Below are 20894 nucleotides of genomic sequence, written 5' to 3' on the forward strand. Positions count from 1 at the left end.
CAAAGAATTTATGCAAGAGCACGGTCTCTTCAAAACCCAAGCCTGGGTTACTTGCCAAGGTCTTTACAAGTCAACAAAAGTCAAAAGGACCAAGCCACACGGTTCCGCAGCATCTTTTTCACTGAAAGCCCCGCTTCACTGAAAGCCCCGCTGAGCATGGGAAGGGCTGGCCGAGGCTTCGACTCCGCCCCGTGACGCATAGGACCCCGCCTTCAGTCCCTCCACCTCTCGCGGGATCTCTCGAGAAGACGGCCGGGGTCAGGTTCCATCATGGCGGCTGAAGAGGCGGATGTGGATATTGAAGGGGACGTGGTGCCAGCGGCGGCACAGTCTGGGTGAGGCGTAGAGACTGGGTCTTGCAGGGACGAGGAGGGGCGCAGATGTGAGGAGGGTATCCTAGAAAGGCCGCGGTTCCGGCAGGGGCCAGGGGAGCGGAAGACCATCCGCTGGGCCAGGGTCTCCTAGCGGCCAGGGAGACGCCTCGCCTATCCCGCTTGCGGGCTCCTCCTGAGCCCAGGGTGCGGGTACCGGAGGCTAGTGACCGACGGCCCTTTAACCTTTTACCGGCATGCCGTGAGGGCGCCGGCCGCGCCTAGCGCGTTGTCCACTCTTCAGCAATTAGATTCCTTCTTCCATTACTGCCACCGCCCAACAATAACTAGAACAAGGGCGGCCCCTGGACAGTACCCGAGCTTAGGAGTCTTGTTCCATCGCTTGCAGGCCGTGTGACCTTGGGCGTGTCGTTTTATCCTTACCGGCCACCGGTTACCTTTTCCATGTAGGAATAGTTATGAAAAACTTCCCGAGAAGCAGCGTGACTTGAAGGAAAGGGGCTGGACTTTAGAGTTGGACAGCTCTGGGTTGACCCTGCCAGTTACTAGCAGTGTGACCTTGGGCCTCAGCTCATGTGTTAGCTGACAATCATGTTATGTACCTTATACGGTTATTGTGAAGATAAAATGAAATAATTATGGGATGTGCTCTAGCATAAGGTAGGTGCTCTGTAAATGTTGTGTTCTTTACCATCCCACCAGGGATAGTATTTTGAGGACCCGGTGAGGGGGTCATAATTTATTTACCAATTCTTGCAGAGCAGGCCAGTGTGATTTTAAACAGCATCCTCCAGCTTGAGACATCTAGCTGTTTGACTCCTCGCTTGCAGAGAGAGAAGTTGATACATGCCATTTTAAAAATGTGCTTTCAGAATCTTCTTTTAGTAATGGAAGAGGCCTAGACTGGTCAGGAATCAGAAGACCCCAATTCTAAACTCAGCCATCTATGTTGCTTGTAACTATGAACAACTTCATTAGAAGTCTCTAGGTTGAACCATGTAAAACTGCCAATCTTAGACCATTTTTGACCTATAAAGTAGCAATTTTACATGGTCCAACCTGATAATAGCGCCTCTGTAAATTGTGGAGAAGAGTACTAACCCTGCTCATGAGGCACCAAGATAGTGGGTTTAAAGTTCATTTAGTCATTCTCTCTCAAATCTTCAGGCGAAGCAGTCCGAGTCTGTACAAACGAATAGGAAGCCTTTAATAACAATCATTGTTCACATTTGTGTAGATCAAGTTAATCTTGATCAAGTGCTGTTACATGCATGATTTGATTTACTTTTCACAATAAGTCTGTGAAATAAATGGGAGGGATTCTTACCTGCAGTCCAGAGAGAAATGAGCTGGCCTTGGAAACACTAAAGATCATCTGAGAGCATTGGCTTTACCCCTTTCCATGGGTTCTTCTTTATTTTTCTGATTGTGTTTTATTTCTCTTTTTCCTTTTTCTTTCCTTTCTCATTATTCTGCTGAGCCTTAGGTCGGCTGGTGGCACCTGTAATCATATTAGTCTCAGGCAACCAATAACAGATTACTGGTTTCTGATGGTCAGAGCCATTGCCTTACACAATTCCACAGAGCATCATTAACATTATATTCTGGTGAAAGTTGCTCCTTGGTGTTGGGGGCTCTGATCATATGGCATTTGGTGTGAGTGAACACTTAGTTGCCCCTCTGAATTGTGTAGTTACAGCTGATTATAACATCTGTGGAACTCTTGAGGATTAAGTGAAAACACTTTTAAGTCCTTGCTAAGTGCTGGTTACCAAAGTTAGAAGATGGCGTTGAAATGTTTTGGTTTCCCTTCTTTGTCATCCTCCATTTCTTCTGCTTATTCTTTAAATCATAATGTTCCAAGGGATTTTTGTCGTAAGACTTCTCACTAACCACACAGTCCCATCTCTCAAGACTTAAATTTCTGTTAAGTTGGACCATATGAAATTTTCCCAACATTCCACCATTTTTGACTTACAGAAACAACAGTTTCTTAAGTTCCACCCAATACATGCTGATGTTTCCCAAATCTCTTTCCTGAGCTTCACATCCATTTATCCAATTCTCTGAATCTGTTTGCCCTTGGGCTTTCCACAAGCACCTCAGCTTCACTTTATAGAAACTTTCCTTACCCAGCCTGCCTCTCCAAGCTCCCCAGTTCAATGAGTGGCACCATCCACCTAGTCATGCAAGGCACAGACCTAGATTTTATCCCTTTTCCTTACCTCTCTCCTTCTATCAGAGTCTGTTGTTCTGAGTATCCACTCAAATGTGATCACTTCCTGTTCACACTGTTTGTTCTTTAGGTCTGAATTACTGTCACCTCTCTCTAGTATCTATATAATCACTCTGTCTTAACCACTTCTTGTCTCTTTGACCCCCTTCTAGTCTTTTCTGAAGTTAGAGCAGTCTTTTCTTACATCCAGACCGTATCATGTTATTCCCTTCAGTCCTCAATTAGCTTTATGATAAAATCTTTATTCCTTAACTCCTAGAGACCTGTGTGATCCATGCCCCACCTATCTTGTTCATTCAGTCATTCAGCGAATATTGATTATCTTTTATATGCCAAGCCCTGGGTATATAGCAGTCATCCAAACTAAGTACTTGCTCTCATGGAGCTAACATTCTTATTGGATGAGACAGACAATAAACCTTATATATATGCCAGATGGAGAGAAACCTGTAGATAGGTTTTTGCAGTCTAAGAGGTACAAATTCTTTACACTAGACTGAGAAAAGTCAGTAACTAGGAAGCTTTATAACCTCAAAACGTACAGAAGCAAATATTAAATTTAATTATATCACAGATTGGGCCTCCTCAAACTTAACTATTCAGGCTTTTTCCATATGAAGTGAACAGGGTGACTTTAGAAACTTCAAATTAGTGAAAAGAGTGAGAATTAAAGTTTAATCCCCCATGAACATAGAAAAGCCCCCAAGTAACCCAAGTTAATTTTTTTTTATGTGAGTTGTTACTAAAGCATCACATTTCTTATCTCTTCACTGTACTGTCCTCCTTTGAGTATTTTCTTTTGGTTCTTCTATCTGTTCTGGCTTTTTCTTCATTTTGAGGGTGGTACTGTTGATGGGTGGCTTCTATGCTTCAGATATAACTAAAAGAATTAATTGTAAAGTTGAATTCCTATATACACATGCATATTCATCAAAAGAAATCTGTAGCGTTGGTTCATAGCCACAGAATATGTTGTAGTTGCTGTTTGGAGGTATTTTTTCCCTCATGAAGTTGTTTATTGGCAGAAGGAGAAGTCTGATATTTAGCAGTTGAAATAGGGTGGCTTAAAGCCACTATATATTTCACAGGCCAAAGGTAGAGCAGGCATCTGCAATGTTAAATCTGTTAAGGGGGGAAAGGAACTAAATATTTGCTTAACATCTGAAACCTTCCAGTCACTGTGCTCTGTAAATTATGTTCATTAACTGGTATAATCTCACTTTCATACCCATTTTCTTAATTATTACAGAAGTGATGAAAATACAGCATCTGTTTTACAAGACCACTATCTTGACTCATCGTGGAGAACTGAGAATGGTCTTATTGTAAGTATTTTATGGGAATATCAGGTGCATTAAGCCATTACTCAGTACCCAGAGTACCTCTTTTTTTTTTTTTTTTTAAACTTGGTGCTAGTTCTCAGCAGTCACAGAGGTAATATATTGAAACCTTTCTCTTAACTTAAAAATAGAAGGAATTTATTCTTTCTTCTTTTGACTTTGAAAAAATGGCCTTTTAGGAATCAACTTAGGAGCCAGTTAGATTTAGGTATGAGTCATTGCTCTACCACTTATCAGATTTGTGAACCTTAGTTTCTTCATCTAAAAAATCGGGATCATTGCATGCTTCGTTTCTTCATTTAACAGTTATTTATCAAGTACTTACTATGTGCCAGACACTAGGCCAAGTTTGGGGGATACACCTGTAATCAAGACAGACATGGTCCTGCTCTCAAGGAGCTTATATTATAAAGGGGAGTCAGGTGGTAAACAAGTAGACTAATTATAGATCGTGACGGACATAAGCAAGATGCTGACTGAGAGTTACAAGGTGGGGAATCTACTTTAGATAAAGTTGGTGAGGGAAACTGAGGAGGTGACATTTAAGTTGAAAACAATAGATATGTGAAGAATTGATGAAAAATATTCTAGGCAGAAAGACTAGCAGCACAAAGGCTCTGGTTGAAACCCAGTGTCTAGAATATAGTGGGAAAGGGGAGGGGGTGACAGCTGTGACAAGGTTGGAAAGGCAAATGAGGGGAATCAAAGAGACTAGTTAGGAAACATTTGTAGGAATCTAAGCACGATTTGGTGGTGGCTTGGCCTAAGGTTGTGGTAGAAGTTGACAGATTTGAATTATGTTTTGGAGGTAGAACTGCTTGGTAAATTGGGTGTGGGGATTGAGGAAAAAGGAAAGAATCCAGGATGATTCCTGGGTTTCTAGCTGGAATAGCTTGGTGACTAGTAGTACTGTTTACAAAATTGGGAAGGCAGGGGGAGAAGCAGGTGAATGTATGTTATGGTGAGTTTTATTTTGAATATGTTAAGTTTAAGAAGCCTATTAGAGGGGCTTCCCTGGTGGCACAGTGGTTAAGAATCCGCCTGCCAATGCAGGGGACACGGGTTCGAGCCCCGGTCTGGGAAGATCCCACATGCTGCGGAGCAACTAAGCCCATGCAGCAAAACTACTGAGCCTGCGCTCTAGAGCCCACGAGCCACAACTGCTGAGCCCACATGCCACAATCACTGAAGCGCATGCGCCTAGAGCCTGTGTTCTGCAACAAGAGAAACCACTGCAGTGAGAAGCCCACACACCGCAATGAAGACCCAACACAGCCAAAAATAAAAAAATTAAATAAATTTATTTTTTTTAAAAAGAAGCCTATTAGAAATCCAAGTGGAAATTTTGAGTGAGCAGTTAGTTATAACAGTCTAAATAGAGCTTGGAGAAGAGACCTGGGCTGAAAATTTTTAAGTTTTGAGAGTTAAAAAAGAGTATGATTATTTAAGGAGAGATTGTGGCTTAAGGGAAAAAAAGAATTGTGGTGAGTTTTGGGAATAGGTGAAGTATCTAGTAAAATGCCTAATACCTAAAAGTTCCTCATACAGGATAGCCATTATTACTTTATCATGGGTAGGAGCCTGAGCCTTGGAATCCAAGGCTCAAGTCTCTTCTCTCCTGCTTGAAATGTCAGTGAATGCCTTTATGGATGCATCTGTGAAGAAGTAATGCCTATCTCATAGCATTATTGTGGGAATCAAAGATATGTCTGTGTGCTCAGTAAATGGTAGCTTTATTATTTGTAATCATTGTATTGTGTATTTTTATTTAAGAAAACAGAAGATAATTTCAAAAAGCAGTAAATAAAGAAATTTATTCTTCCTTTTTTTAATAGCCTTGGACTCTGGATAGCACCATCAGTGAAGAGAACAGAGCTGTCATTGAGAAAATGTTGTTGGAAGAAGAGTATCCTTTAATGATTATGAGGAAAGTAAAGATTTCAGGGTTAAAAATCCATAAATATAAAACTTACAGAAGAGACCACTGTTAGTTACTAGATAGTATATAACTGCTAGTATATAATGTGTTACCTGCCTATTCTGTTTTACCACTAAATCTGAGATCTGACTCAATATTTTTGAGTTTCTGTTGTCAACCAACTCTTTATACTATCTTAATATTGAGTAGAAATTATAGAGTGTTTCATGTTTTAACGTTTTTTGGCCACGCCACGCAGCATGTGGGATCTTAGTTCCCTGACCAGGGATCGAACCTGTGCCCCCTGCAGCGGAAGCATGGAGTCCTAACCCCTGGACCGCCAGGGAATTCCCTGTAGAGTGTTTTAAATCAGCTAGAATCTTTAGTCGAAGTCCAAATCATTCAGCCTAAACCTCCATTTTCAGTTATATGAGACGTTAATTTGTCCAAGAACATAGAATTAAAATATGTAAAAGTTCTCACTTCTTACTCTACCGATTTACAGGTGTTAATGGGAGCAATCGAAGTAAAAAGCATAAAACTATAGAATGAAGATTTTTTCCACCAGAGGTTGTAGGTCCTCATTCACAGTTCAGCCACTGGCTTCTTGTCCTTATTTCTTTCATCTATTTGTGATGTTTGCAACTTAACTTTTTTAGGACTCCATTTTTTATATGTAAAATGAAAGGATTGAACAAAAAGATTTCTGATTTATAAAGGTTACTAATACTACTCTAATAAGTAGTGAGTGGTTTATTTTCAACTCACCTGTGTTTCATGGATTTTTATCTCCTCTTTAAGCCAGAATATCTATTCTTTTTATTACCAGTTATTGCTACATTGTTTTCGGGGTGTCTTTGTACCTTTAATTATCATAGGTTAGCCCTTTCTAGGCTTTCTTACTCTCTAACTCCCCAAACATTACAGTTATAGCCCAGATCATTGCTTTTCAGTAGAAAAATAGTGCAAGTCACATCATTTACAATTTCTAGTAGCCACATAATTGTAATAACATTTTATTTAACCCAGTATATTTAAAATATTGTTTCAACGTTTAATCACTATATAAACATTATTGAGATGTTTTGCATTCTTAGTTTTATACTCTTTGAAATCCAGTGTGTATTTTATACTTACATTACATCTCAGTTTGTACTAACCACATTTCACGTACTCAGTAGCGACACATGTGGCTATTGGCTAATACGTTGAACAGTGCCATTCTAGATTAATGAATATTTAAGTAGTCACTGGTTCATTTCCAGATTTGGAAACAAAATAATGAGAATAAAAGCTATGTGAGCTCTTGGAGGACAGGGTTAATGTTTTCTCTCTTTGTCCTCAGCACCTAGTACCTAGCATAGTGCCTCGTGTACACAATACATGTACACAAAATACAATATTTGTTAAGTGAAGAATATCTCAGACTAATCTAAAGTATTGCAGTATAGGCTAGGTTTAAAAAGTCTGAGAGGGAGACTCTGGTAAATTTGACCCAAGCGTTTGTTATTTTTATTAGGATAGAGAGCAACCCTAAACTCTTCTCTGTTACTTTCAGAAATATGAAAGCAAATACTCCTAAATTACCCTGGACAACCAATCAGATTCATCTGTTACATTCTCCATGTGTTTTAGGAAAAAAGATTTAAATAAAACATTGAGGATATATCTTCTCTTAGCCACTAAATAAGGAAGAGAAACTAACTTTTATGTAGCACACATTTTGTGCAGGTACTGTGTCATGTGTGACTTCACATGTAATATTTAATCCATATAACAACCCTGTGAGGCATAAACATTTTTGTCATAATTTTTGCAGACCTGGTTTAGCTAGAATTCAAGTGTGACTTTCACAAGTATGTGAGTGCCTGCTTTAAGTTGCATAAAAATTATAGGACTTTATTATTTTTTTAAAAGTTCCTTAATAATTACACAGGTATTATTTATCCAAAAAGTCACTTCCAGGAAAATTCTGGCTTGATCAAAAGGAAGATGATAAAAAATACATGAAGAGGTGAAATCAATTTATAATACTTTTAAAAGTCTGAATTGTATTTTTAAAAACTTCTTCACAAGCTTCCTTATTTTCTTTTTTCATGTGGTGCAGTCTGCAGAAACCAGCAAAAATCATGTATGTACTTATGTTTTATATTTTAAAATCTTTTTGATTAGTTAAAAGTTATGGAAAAATTAAGCAAATAGTTATAGCTGGCCTGTGGAAAAGCCCTCTTGACCTTGGGTTATACAAAAATATAAAGTCAAAATTTCTTGTACAGATGTTGGAATGTCACAAGATAATTTTATTATTGTTATTTATTTGTCGGAATTTTTTTAGGGCCCTACAAAAAGGTGGTTTCCTAGGGATTTGTGGGGAACATTTTTATAAAGCTGCCCTTTAATATGTTAGGAATTGACTTGATTCCTGTTGCCCTGTCAGTTAGTTTTCAGTCGTTTCAAACAAAAATTTAAATTGAATTTGTGGCTTTCAAAAATTATCTAGAGAAATTAAGTATTAACTGTTTTATAAACATCCTTTCCCTACAATTGAAGAAAGTTTGATGTTATTTAGTGTTTCTAAACTTTCATGTTTATAATCCCTTAGAGGGTAGATTTCCAATTACCAGCAGTTTGAGCCCTGAGCAGACTTAGGCTTTTGCATTTTGCTGAACAAACAACAGAAACCAAATAAAGTCAATGAAAAGATTAATGGTTTGCTTGAATTAAATTAGTGAGTTTCATCACTTTTTAATTTCTTAATGTCCTGCATTTCAAAAGCAATAAATGTAATGTCATAGTATTTTTACCTGTTTTCTGGCTTGATATTTACATAGATTTACATAGAAGAATAAGAGAGATGATATTTCTGGAGCCAATTTAAACTCTGACATGCCAGTTGACAAGCCAATTTAAACTCTGGATTTGGAAATATATTAACATCTGCTGCTTTGTGTCCAGTCTGAGGAAGCCTACTTGTTATCACATTGACTTCCTTTGATGTCTTTTAGTATTATCTTCACTCAGACCCAAGGATTATGTTTTTGGGGGCTCCTATCATCCTGAGCTAGAGAAGTATACAAGACAGGGCAAATCTGTTCCCCCAGGTAGAGACTGCAGCCTTCTTCTTCTCTTTTTAATTCTTAGACTCAAAGTATTAAATTTAGCCCATGGCTGTGTATAACCTTTAGCTGCATAAATATGGAATGTTCCATTTCAGAAATTTTTTTTGCAACTCCTCTTTTTCCCCTCAGGGTACACTCTCCTACAAAACCAGCCAGTTACTCAGTAAAGTGGACGGTAGAAGAAAAAGAGCTGTTTGAACAAGGGCTGGTAAATAGAGCAATTTTTAATTTATAGTAAAATAATTCTAGAAGCAAATATTGATAGAATTATAAGGTTAAATTAATTTATAGAGACTGGAAATTTCTTTCTAATTACAGTGATCATATCTATAGTTTTTCTGTAGTTAGAGTGATGTTTGTAGTATAATATAAGTGAATTCCTTTTAACTCATACCTAAGTAAATAAAATATTAAAATAGATTTGGATCAATATTGATTTTCACCCCTTCTTTGTATTAATAAAATCCAAGAAATTGTACTGTATCTGCATACATGACACCAACTACCTGGATTAAAAGGCAAAATTATTTGGTTACCTGATCTTTTCTCTAGGGAAAAAACATGTATATTTGGAACCGTCTGGGTGATCAGCTGAGTTTTTTTTTTAATTCAGATATTTGGCATTGTGCACACAGTCTAAATATTTTAGTGGATGTAATTAAAGACCAGAAACATTATTTTTGCGTGAATGTTTCACTGAGATCTATTTAAACGTCCACAAGTTGCATAATGGAAAAAAATATGTGCATAAGTTTCTGATTATGAGAAAACTCCGTAATATAATGAAGCTTAACAAAACATGCAGTAATTTTTTTTAACTGTCAATAGTAGATTTTATCTTTCTCTTACATGTTACCCAGTATTGTACTAATTAATTTTGAAATTATATATATTTATATATTACATATATAGAATATTTATGTAATATTATGTAGGATTCATGAATGCAAATTGAAACATCATTGTTAATATTTCTGCAGATGACAGGAAATAAAATGTGTTTGTATTTTTATAGTTAACATCACCATGACATCTGTGTTCTGTGATGTTTTATATAAATACATAAACTATTTTGAGGGTTTTATCTCCTGAGATTTTTCTCCTGTACTGTTGATGTTTTTTATATTGGTATTTTAGTCTGTTGCATGATTATCATTTATATAATCTAATTAACTAGTCATTTATTTAAGATTGCTGACAACTTTGGTGTTTTGTTCATTACCAAAGATCAGAACACACACACACACCCATACACACACACAGGTTGTGAATTTTTAGGTTATTGTTGACTTTGGTGGTAGTTATAAAGGCTGTATCTGCATGGTTCAAAATTCAAATGGTACATAAAGTTGTAGGGTGTTAAGTCTCCCTCTGACTCCTGTCTCAACCTTTAGTTCTCTTTGCCTCAGGTAACCATTGTCATCTGTTCTTGTATAGCCTTCCAGAGATACTTTGTCCCTGTAAAAGCAAGTGTCTACTTATTTAGGTACATATGTAGATATCTATATCTTTATCTACCTATCTATCTATATACATAGATATTTTAAACCTAGAATATTTTCCCACAAAAATACATGGAACCATTGGTTGTATTCCCAGCTTTTTAACCTATTAGTATCATTTGTTTATAGACTGAATTCTGTCAGGCTTGAGAGAAGGAAATTATGTGGTACTGAATGATGAAAGATTTTTCCTTCTCTGTCTTGTCCCTTTGCTCTCTTTTTAAATTGGTAAATGTTTTCTTTGCTCCTCTTGTTCGTGTCCCCTCTCCAATTTTCATAGTGTCCAAGCCCCTGCAATCCTAACTAGTCAAACTTTATCCAAATCCTTCCTGTTTCCAAAAGTGATCCATGCTACCAAGTTACCTATTTGCCTTCATCACACAATACAGATAACTAAATCTTCAGTAAGTTGACCTCAGTTAGGTATTAGTTAAGAACAATCTTTAGTAATCATTTTCTCAGAAGTACTTTCAGTTTTAAGAAATTGTCCATATGTCAGATTTTCTAATGAATACCAGAAATAAGTGTATAAATTAAGGTTTATCATTTAGGTCAGAAAGAACTTTGAAGATGATTTATTGCCATAAGTCATGACTGTCTGACCTGTAAATCTGGCCCTGGAATCAGCTTCTCTGAATTGTTGTGGGTTGTTTTTTTTTTCTTTAAATAGTTCTAAGAATTCTAAGAAAGGATTGTTGAGCTACTTTGAGAAGTAGAGAATATCTTGTGTTGGAGATAATGTAAAGGAGATTTATGTATCAAATGATAGGCTTGATACCTAAAAATCCTGTCTCGCTTTAAAATTATAATGCGTTCCTGTCTGTACTGCAGAACACACCAGAGCTCCCTCAAGTTCTCAGTTTTTCCCTGCACAGCTTCAGTATAAGTAGGTATACAGCCTTTGACAGTGGAGGGGTGTAGGGAGATGTTGGTTGCAGGTCGCTTCATTTGTGATTCACTCTTGTAAGTCAGTTTACTGTGATATCTGTATAGTGTAAAAGTATCTGCTATGGAACATGTAATAGTCACTGTAACAGATGGAATCTGGGTAAAAAAAAAAATATTTTGAAATTAGTGTCAGAACATATTCAGTTGATTCTACAATTGGAAAATATAACCTGCCTCCCTTTTAGGCACTTTTTTTTAAGTTATCTTAAATTTGGAACATCATAATGTACACTACTAATACATAATGTTAGGAATACGTAGAAGTGATGGGTCTTCATTTAGGTATCTATAAAAAGAAAACAAATTTCTAAATCATTTTGGTCTGTTTTCAGATGTCAAGATTTGAAAAGAAGAATGTGGGCTTTGATTTTAGGAGTCTTAACTATGTATTGTACGTGAGGCTTCATTGTGTGCGTTAGAAAATAAATAAAGATAGAGGTTTTTTTTTAATATGGCAGTAGTTTGGAATATTAAGTGAGCTAATCAAAAGCTATTTCTTTTCCATTTTGATAACATAGGCTAAATTTGGCCGAAGGTGGACCAAAATTGCAAAGCTAGTTGGAAGTCGCAGTGTTTTACAAGTGAAGAGTTATGCCAGACAGTACTTTAAAAATAAGGTAAGCAGAATATAAATACCCTAGTGATAATATTTTAAATAAATAAAATTAATAAGCAGAAATACTTCTTTAATTCAAGCATTAAAGTCTTAATGTTCAAAGTTTTTATAGTGAAAGTACTTATACCCATAAAGTACCCTATAAATGTTTGTCTTCAGAAATCTCAAAGCATATATTCAATGTATTGAGTATTACTATTAAATAGGCATTATTATTTTACTCCACTTAATTTCATGCAGTTAAATAGGACAAAATATTAATTGCTCAAAAAATCCTATAAAGCAAATAATATTCCAAAGAGAAAACCTTAGAAGTCATTGTTTCCTGGAAATTTAAATTTCTTTTCAAATATTTGCGTTAAACTTCTAAGAATGATTAGAACTTAGGGGCCAAAAATGCTAACATGATTCTAAAATCTTTTTAATAGCAATGAAACTTGTACAATTATTATGAAGAATTGTCTGAAAACTTTAATAAATTGCAGTGTTCAGAAATGTACAGTTATGGTCTAGTTCCTTAGTCTTTCAAGTAATTTGTGCTATATTCAACCATGTAGTTTTGATACTTAGAATTTTTCTAATATGTTCTGCTTGAGTTCTCGAAACATAATTATATAGAATTTGAAAGTATCTTAAGTGAAATTTGGTGTTTTAATGTAAATAGGGTTGGCCCTTAAGTGAAATTTGGTGTTTTCTTTTAATGTAAATAGATAAGGTTGACTCTGTTTACATTTTTTTTTTTTTTTTTTTTTGCGGTACGCGGGCCTCTCACTGCTGTGGCCTCTCCCGTTGTGGAGCACAGGCTCCGGACGCGCAGGCTCAGCGGCCGTGGCTCACAGGCCCAGCCGCTCCGCGGCATGTGGGATCTTCCCGGACCGGGGCACGAACCCGTGTCCCCTGCATCGGCAGGCGGACTCTCAACCACTGCGCCACCAGGGAAGCCCTACATTTTCTTTTAATGTAAATAGGATTTGAACTGAGCAGGTCCACTTCTATATGGATTTTTTTCAATAGTAAATACTATAGCACTGCACAATCTGCTGGTGCGGAATTGCAGATGTGGAAGAACTGGAGATGGTGAGGAACCGCGTATACGGAGGGCCAACTATAAGTTATATGCAGATTTTCAACTGTGTGGACGGTTGGCACCCCTAACCCCCTTGTTGTTTAAGGGTCAGCTGTAATGGGGTTTACCCTGTATACAAGATTTATCTAACTTAGTGTCATTTGGGCATAGGAAGTAAGTAATGGAATGGATTCATTGTAAACCAGTCATCTACCACCTCTTTTAATCAGCAAAAGTATTTTCAAGACAGCCTGCTAAGGTTAAGGTATTATGGAACAGAATAAGCCTAATTTAGTTATTCTTTTTTTTATTTTTTTAATAAATTTATTTATTTATTTTTGGCTGTGTTGGGTCTTCGTTTCTGTGCGAGGGCTTTCTCCAGTTGCGGCGAGCGGGGGCCACTCTTCATCGCGGTGCGCAGGCCTCTCACTGTCGCGGCCTCTTGTTGCGGAGCACAGGCTCCAGACGCACATGCTCAGTAGTTGTGGCTCACGGGCCTAGTTGCTCCGCGGCATGTGGGATCCTCCCAGACCAGGGCTCGAACCCATGTCCCCTGCATTGGCAGGCAGATTCTCAACCACTGCCACCAGGGAAGCCCCTAATTTAGTTATTCTTACTCCCGTGCTCCTCAGACTAGAATGTGCGGGGCATCTTGTAGTGTCAGTTTTACTCAAAGCCTTGAGGTGAAAGGGTACATTTTAATATTAAAAGAAACAATATATAATGAAATATAATGCAAAATTTTATCTAAATTCTTAAGCTAAAAACTGGAGACTTCAAATAAATAGCAAGGTTGTTAAAGGCTATTTCAGGCTAAATGTCCAAATCTCCTTTTCCCTCCTGCTACCTTTTCCTTCTCCTCTACATAGTAAGCCAGTTAACCTCAAATATGACATCCTGGGAGTCTATTGTGATAAAGGATCTAGAAATAATCTCTCTTTGGAAGCTGTCATCCCTTGGGTATATCAGTCGTACAAGATTTTTCAAAAACTCTATATGTAACAAAGGTTTTATTTCAAATCATATATACTCATTGACATTTATTTTCTTTTCCTTATTGCATTACAAGATATTTATAATAGCAGATATGATAGATAATTTCATGCCTTAAATTATAAGTTCTATAATATTGGAGCTACATTAAATGAACCTGCAAAAACCCGTTTGTTTCTATTGTCTTTGTATTTAAATAAAAGATGATTTTAATTTACTAAGTGAAGATATGTGAGATAGACTCCTTTAACTAAAGGATTTTTTAGCATTATAAAAAATGATCAGCTGAGGTATCAGACATTCTGAGAAATAAGCCTTTACAAATATCTTAGAGAATACCTTGTATGACGGTTGTTGGTTCATTCTTTATGGCTGATCTGAGCCAGATTCCTGTTTTAAACTTAATATTGAAAATTAAGTATTGAATAGTAGGTCATGATTATTTGATTAATAAAAATCACCAGACCATGAATGAGTCAAATATATTTATGGAAATTTGAAATGATGATCTTTTACATTTAAAATGCAGTTGTAAACCCTTCAAAGAAAAGAACAGTAAAGGTATAATATACCATTGACGTGTACTCAGTTTAATAATTTTGTATCTATCCTATTTTTTTGTGCCAGTGATTACATCTTAAAATGCTAATATTATGGAGGTTTTATCTTGATTTTTAATAAGGTAAAATCAGATGGTCCAGAGAAGGAAACAGCAAATCAGAAAAACAGCAGTGGTTTTCAGATGAAAAATGAAGCTGAAGGCACAAAGGCATGGACACCATCAGGTTTAAGGGGTCGTGCTGATCCCAACTGGAATGCTGTAAAAATTGAAAAGTTATCTGATGATGAAGAAGTAGACATCACAGATGAGGCAGATGAGTTGACTTCTCAAGCTCCCCAAAAGAATCTTAGCAGTGATCTCTTATTAGATATCTCTAAAAATAAAAGTCATGAAACCAGTAAAGGAGAATTCATTGCTTCTGACAGCCAGGAAGATCCCATTTCTAAATCTTCCAAGGAGTATCTTCAGAATATAAAGCAAGGTGAGATGGAAACACTTTCAAGCTCAGGAAATACATTTTGGACTGAAAATCACAACACCAGTGACCAAAAATCAGTTGAATTATATGATCAGAAATGTAATAAACTGATGAAAAACTGTAATAAGCATGATGGAAATGGAATAATAGATGATGCCAGGCAGTTACCTTCTCCAGAGCCTTGTGAAGTTCAGAAAGACTTGAGTGATAATGAATTGCTTTTTCATTCTTCCTGCCAAATGGAGGAGGAGAGCCATGAGGAAGAAGAGCTTAAGCCACCAGAACAAGAAATAGAAATTGATAGAGATATCATTCAAGAGGAAGAAAAACAAGCAATTCCTGAGTTTTTTGAGGGGCGCCAAGCTAAAACACCAGAACGCTATTTGAAAATTCGGAATTATATTTTGGACCAGTGGTAAGGAAAAATTGTATTTTTGGTGCTGGTTTAAAACTTATGATACTCTAGAGTATTTACTTAGGCCTATGCAGAATTTAGTATTTTATATTCCTAGTGTTCCAGAGAGCTTTAACATATTATATATTTCAATAGGCAAAACTTACAATTTCTCATAATGAAGTCTTTTGAAAGTTTTGGTAAATATTGTCATCTATAGCTATCTTAACCCATCTGTCTGTTCTTTAAGAGTCTGTGGTCCTAGAAGAAAAGGGATAGATGATTGCCTTAAGAAGCGGTTTCTTAGGACAATGTTAGGAAGATATAGAAAACACTAACTGCATGGGAAAAGGGGGAGAATGTCTTAGTTTATGATGTACTTTGAGGTACAAAGAGAGGAAACCTTGGTGACAGGATAGTATCATTAAATGTGGCTAGATTTCAGAAACCATTCTAAATAGCTGCCTTAAATGCCTTCAACTTTGAACTTGTGACATAATGTGTTAATAATCCCTTCATCAGGATATAGGAATTTTTTGATATATTAAGTTTACACTCTAAATTTTCAGTGCCTTTTATTTGAATTATTTACTCAGGGATGGGGAACAAACCAAAAACTTCCCACCTTATTAGCTTAAGTGCTCTGAAAGTGATTTGCATTTTTCATAATAGTTTAATTAAGACATCATCAAACATGCATAATTTTTATTGCTTTAGGAGCTACGGAATTGTGTAGAGCCATCTTTACAGAGGGCTTCTGCTGTAACCTAGGAAGATTACCCACACAATATTAAGTATTTTGAAATCTAAAGATAGCCCTATTCTAAAAGAAAGAATTTTTTCTTGTTCTTGACTCTCGTTTATCTTGCAAATGGTTGAGGTTAGGAAAATTCTAGGTAAGGGTGGTATCAAAGTAAAGAATACCTATGAGGAACCACTCCTGACATTTGCATAGTGTTTTATAGTTTACAGAAAGCTTTTCTCTGTCATCTGATTCCTCACAACAATCTTGTAAAATAGGCAGGTGGTATTTTCTCTATTTAATAGAATGATCTTGAGGTCAGGAGAGGTTTAGGGAGCCGCCTTGAATTATACAGACCAGCTGCTGACAAAAGAAGGACTTCAGTGCAAGTCTCAACTCTGTAAATCACTCTTTCCATTATTCCACATTGCCTAATTCACACTATTAAAAAAGACAAATTAAATTAAATCTCTGTTGGTATCTAATTTTTTTTTGGAAATAGCATGAATGGCCAAAATAAAAGTGCTTCAAAATAATGACTAACTCAAAAGTGTCTATAAATTATCAGTGACTACTTAATGTTACTGTAATCAAATTTCATTTGTTACTTTGAATTTTGGATTTATGAGGCAGAATAATTTATATGGATAGCATAAATTATATGGCATTAGTTTCCTAATGTCATTTGCCTTAGTTCATGAAACCGGTTAAATATTGCTGTTTCAGTATGATGATTTAGCCAAACAGTGTGAAAGCAAAAAGGAATGTTTTGAACAGGAACTCAAACCTATTCTCTTCAGAAATAGAAGAGAGTGTTTAGAGACTAGAGGCAGTATTAAAAAAAATAGAAGAGTTAAAGTTTTAAAGATAAAAAAAGTCCTGCTAGATTTGTTTGTTGCTAAAAGATCCTTTCCATAAAAGCACATGCAGTTAACTCCCTGTTTAGGGGAATATTTTATTAGAATAGTAATCAGTATCACTATTGAATACTTACCAAATGCAATGCATTGTATTTAAGTCATCTCTAGTCCTCTTGACAGCCTTGTCCTCATTTTACAGATGAGCAAAATGAGGTTCAGAGAGGAAAAGGAACTTGTTCCAGGTCACATTAGGTGAAGGTGATTCCAGAGACTGCAGTCTTGACCCATTATTTTCACACTTTCAACTCTGGGCCTTGACTGACTTTTCATGCTGCCTTGCATGTTTTTCCCCCTGCCAGATCTTGGTGAATCTTGCTTCCTCTTCTCTTTCAGTTCTGCTCAAGGGAAATTAGAGGCTTTCTCTGACCACCCTGTGTCTATAGTAACTCACATATCTCCTCCCTCTCATTCTCTAACCCTGCATTTTATGTATCTTATAGAACTTATTACCACTGAAAATATTATGTTTTTATTTGTGTGTTGTCTCCTCTCTCCCCAACCCCCCATGATAATGTAGGCTCCATGTTCATTGTTACGTCCCTAGTGCTTAGAACAATGCTTGGAATACAGAGGCAGATTGAAAGAGTGAATCATCATTATATCATAAACAGGTATTTGTAGAGGCCTTACTATTTGTTCAGTGCTGTACTAGTACCAAGCTCTTTGTTTAAAGCCTTTCAATTTGGATAATCTTTAATTAGACCAATACAGTTTATAGATTCGTATAGTTTTTTGATAGCTGGGTATACCATGCCCATCCCAGCTTTCTTGCCTTCATTTGCACAGTTTGTTTACTTTTCTTTCAAGATACACTGAAATCTCACCTTTTTAATGGAACTTCTGATACCCTCCCACATCACAGATTACTTTTTACCCTCCCTGAAATTCTATAGAATATATGATTTTCAATTTGGTTTCTGCTTAGGCCTTCCCTAAACACCCTATCTAAGATAGTCTGTACATATTTCTATCCCCTTATCCTTCTTACTGTGTCTTCCTAGCACATAATTGCTACCTGACAACATAGTATATATTATTCATTAATTTATTGACTATTAGAATGTAAGGTCTGTAAGTTCAGGAACTTCAGATTCATCTCTGTATCCTTAGTGCCTAGAACAGTGCCTGGTGTATAGGACACAAAATAAATATTTGTAGAATAAAGATTAAGAAATACCTGTGTTATATGATATATCTGAATACTTGGTTTATAAAGTCTGTGTTTGAATCTTGTCAGTTTCTTAAGTCAGTGCTTTAATCCCTCTCACCTACTTGTTTCCTTTCCTCTAAAATAAGAATGATAAAATCTGCTTTGTAGAGTTGTATATAACCCTTAGTACAGCATCTGTTATAAGCACTCAGTAATTGTTACTGTTATTAAGTTCTCTGTTACTTAAACTTTATGTTGTACCATCTAACATGGTACATTAAGTATATTTAGTAAATACGTGTTTTGTTATGGAAACCTCTTATTTCTTTCATAGTCTTTGTGCGTTTCTTGATTCCTTTAGAATGTCCTGTAGTATCTGTTTCTGTTTTCCACTGAGAGCACTTAATATTTACTAGCATAATGATTAAAAACTAATATAAAACTTTTAAGCATTTACAGGGTAGCTTGTAATTAAAAGATGTTGTCCAGCAAAGTAAAAGTAAATGAACCTAAGCAATTTATTAAAAATTAGAGTGTCTAATACTAAATATTTTCAATATATTATGAATATACCCTTTTTATTCAAAGATTCAGGCTTGCATTTGGATCTGTAGATAAATAACGCTCTAACTTCAGAGTCCTGGGATAACTGAAATCTATTGAATTTAATATTGGGGAAGAAATGATACTTGTAAAACTCACACTATACTTGTAAGTTACTGTATCATTGAAAGATATTTTATTTCAGAAAAGAAAGTACACTTGGGTATTATGTATTACGTTGTCTGTACACATTACATATTGAGAGGGGGTACATTTTTAAAATATTTCAAATATTAAAAGTTTCCCCCAGAAATCTTCTTTTATGTTTTTATTTATCCAAAATAATTGTACTTCCATCTCTTAGGGAGATATGCAAACCGAAATACTTAAATAAGACCTCAGTACGTCCTGGCCTGAAGAACTGTGGGGATGTTAATTGTATTGGACGGATTCATACATACCTCGAGTTGATAGGAGCAATCAATTTTGGATGTGGTAAAAATAAAAACCCAACAACATCTTTTACTCGACATTTTTTATCCTTATAGCACCCATTAATTTCTTTAATAGTTAGAATTCAAGTTAGACGTATTATAGATATAGAATACAGAAAGATGCTATAACGTTATAGAATAAATGTATTATTGAGATTTTGTTTTGAAACAGATTTCTGTTGATAAACTATATTTCCTTTTAACCTACATTGAAAATTGGTGGTATGATTTTAAAGGAAGAATATTCAGTCTAACTGGTAGAAATGATTTAAGGATGCAGTTCTTTGTCAAGTAAAAGTAATTTTATGAAAAGTCCAATCAAAGCCCATTTGATTTGGAAATACTGTGTTAATGCTAGAAATACTGTCTAGCGGTGTTTAAATAAAGAAAATAATTTATGAACCTCTACACTTAAATGTAATAAAAGTGCCAAGATATTTTTCGTGGTAGAAAGTTTCTTTCACCCTAGTTTTTCTCAAATTTAAGCATATTTTTAAATGTATTCCTCCCTTTTATTGAATTAACATGACAATTTTGAAGAAAGATAATAGTTATAGTTGCAAAGTGATAAGTTAATTAGAAGCTTGTAACCCATAGTTTGAGAGGAGTATATTCTGTATTCTCTGTCTATGAAAAGACAACCAGAAAACTTCCTGTCAGAGATTATTTCATTTCATGTAGAGAGAGAATTTATAGTCTGCCCTGGGATCTGTCCTCCATTTCAGCTCCTTGTTTGCCCAAAGCACGGTGTTAGGACTGGCTTTACAGGAAAACTAAGGTGTCATACCTTCCTTAGCCACTAAAAGAAAAATGAAATCATGTTTACTGTATTAGACTTGCAAAGTTAACAAAGTGGGCTTAGCACTCATTTAATCAGAAATTAAACAAATGACCCATTTCCTAAATGTTTCATTTTATTGCGATTTCCTTATAATAACAGCATACTTTTATGTGAGAACTACCAAGTAGCACATCAAATGTGTATTGTGGAAATAAGCTCATATTTTTTTAAAAACTTAGATATTGGCTTATAATTAATAGTATAGATGTGCCTTCCTATTTAACAAATGAGTTCCACAAAATAATAGATTGTTTTGTTTTTCCTGGATTCCAATAGAACAGGCTGTATATAACAGGCCACAACCAGTTGATAAAGTACGAATCAGAGACAGAAAAGACACAGTAGAAGCGTACCAACTTGCCCAGCGTCTGCAATCTATGGTAAGCAGTCCCTTCTCTCACTAAATGATCTTTCCTGATTGCTCCTTACCTGTTAAGGAAGATATGCCTACTTCTCTTCCCCTGTTTAACAAATGGCAATCTAGTAGAAGAACATGTTTTCGCTTTTATTTCACCCAAGCCATTCACTTTTTTGGTTTCCATTCAGTTTCATGTTGATTTATGAGGCAAAAAACAAACCCCCAAAATTTAAAAATTCACACACAAACTTCACACAGAAGCATGATGTTTCACTAAAGTGGTCTTAGACTGCTTTGTTTTGATTTCTGTATCTAATACATCTTTTTTTAAAAAATATATCT

The 20894-nt window shown here is 35.8% G+C and overlaps 1 protein-coding gene across 3 annotated transcripts in view; it reads left to right on the forward strand.

The window, feature by feature from the left end:
* Positions 1–263: 263 nt before the first annotated feature.
* The window catches only part of MYSM1 (Myb like, SWIRM and MPN domains 1), a 40895-nt gene continuing 20264 nt past the window's right edge, over positions 264–20894 (forward strand). For 2 of the 3 annotated variants that reach the window (XM_029229320.1, XM_029229321.1), the window contains exons 1-10: positions 264–335; positions 3818–3893; positions 5744–5814; positions 7763–7840; positions 7934–7957; positions 9075–9153; positions 11914–12012; positions 14753–15525; positions 19224–19354; positions 20471–20574. In XM_029229320.1, the coding sequence (XP_029085153.1) occupies positions 271–335; positions 3818–3893; positions 5744–5814; positions 7763–7840; positions 7934–7957; positions 9075–9153; positions 11914–12012; positions 14753–15525; positions 19224–19354; positions 20471–20574 (1500 nt within the window). In that variant the 5' untranslated portion in view covers positions 264–270. The remainder of the gene's footprint in view (positions 336–3817; positions 3894–5743; positions 5815–7762; positions 7841–7933; positions 7958–9074; positions 9154–11913; positions 12013–14752; positions 15526–19223; positions 19355–20470; positions 20575–20894) is intronic. The other variant, XM_029229322.1, reaches the window with a different exon arrangement.

This window comes from Monodon monoceros, unplaced genomic scaffold, assembly GCF_005190385.1.
Source record: "Monodon monoceros isolate NGI ecotype Baffin Bay Population unplaced genomic scaffold, NGI_Narwhal_1 Super_Scaffold_18, whole genome shotgun sequence".
In the NCBI taxonomy this organism is placed as follows: Eukaryota; Metazoa; Chordata; class Mammalia; order Artiodactyla; family Monodontidae; genus Monodon; species Monodon monoceros.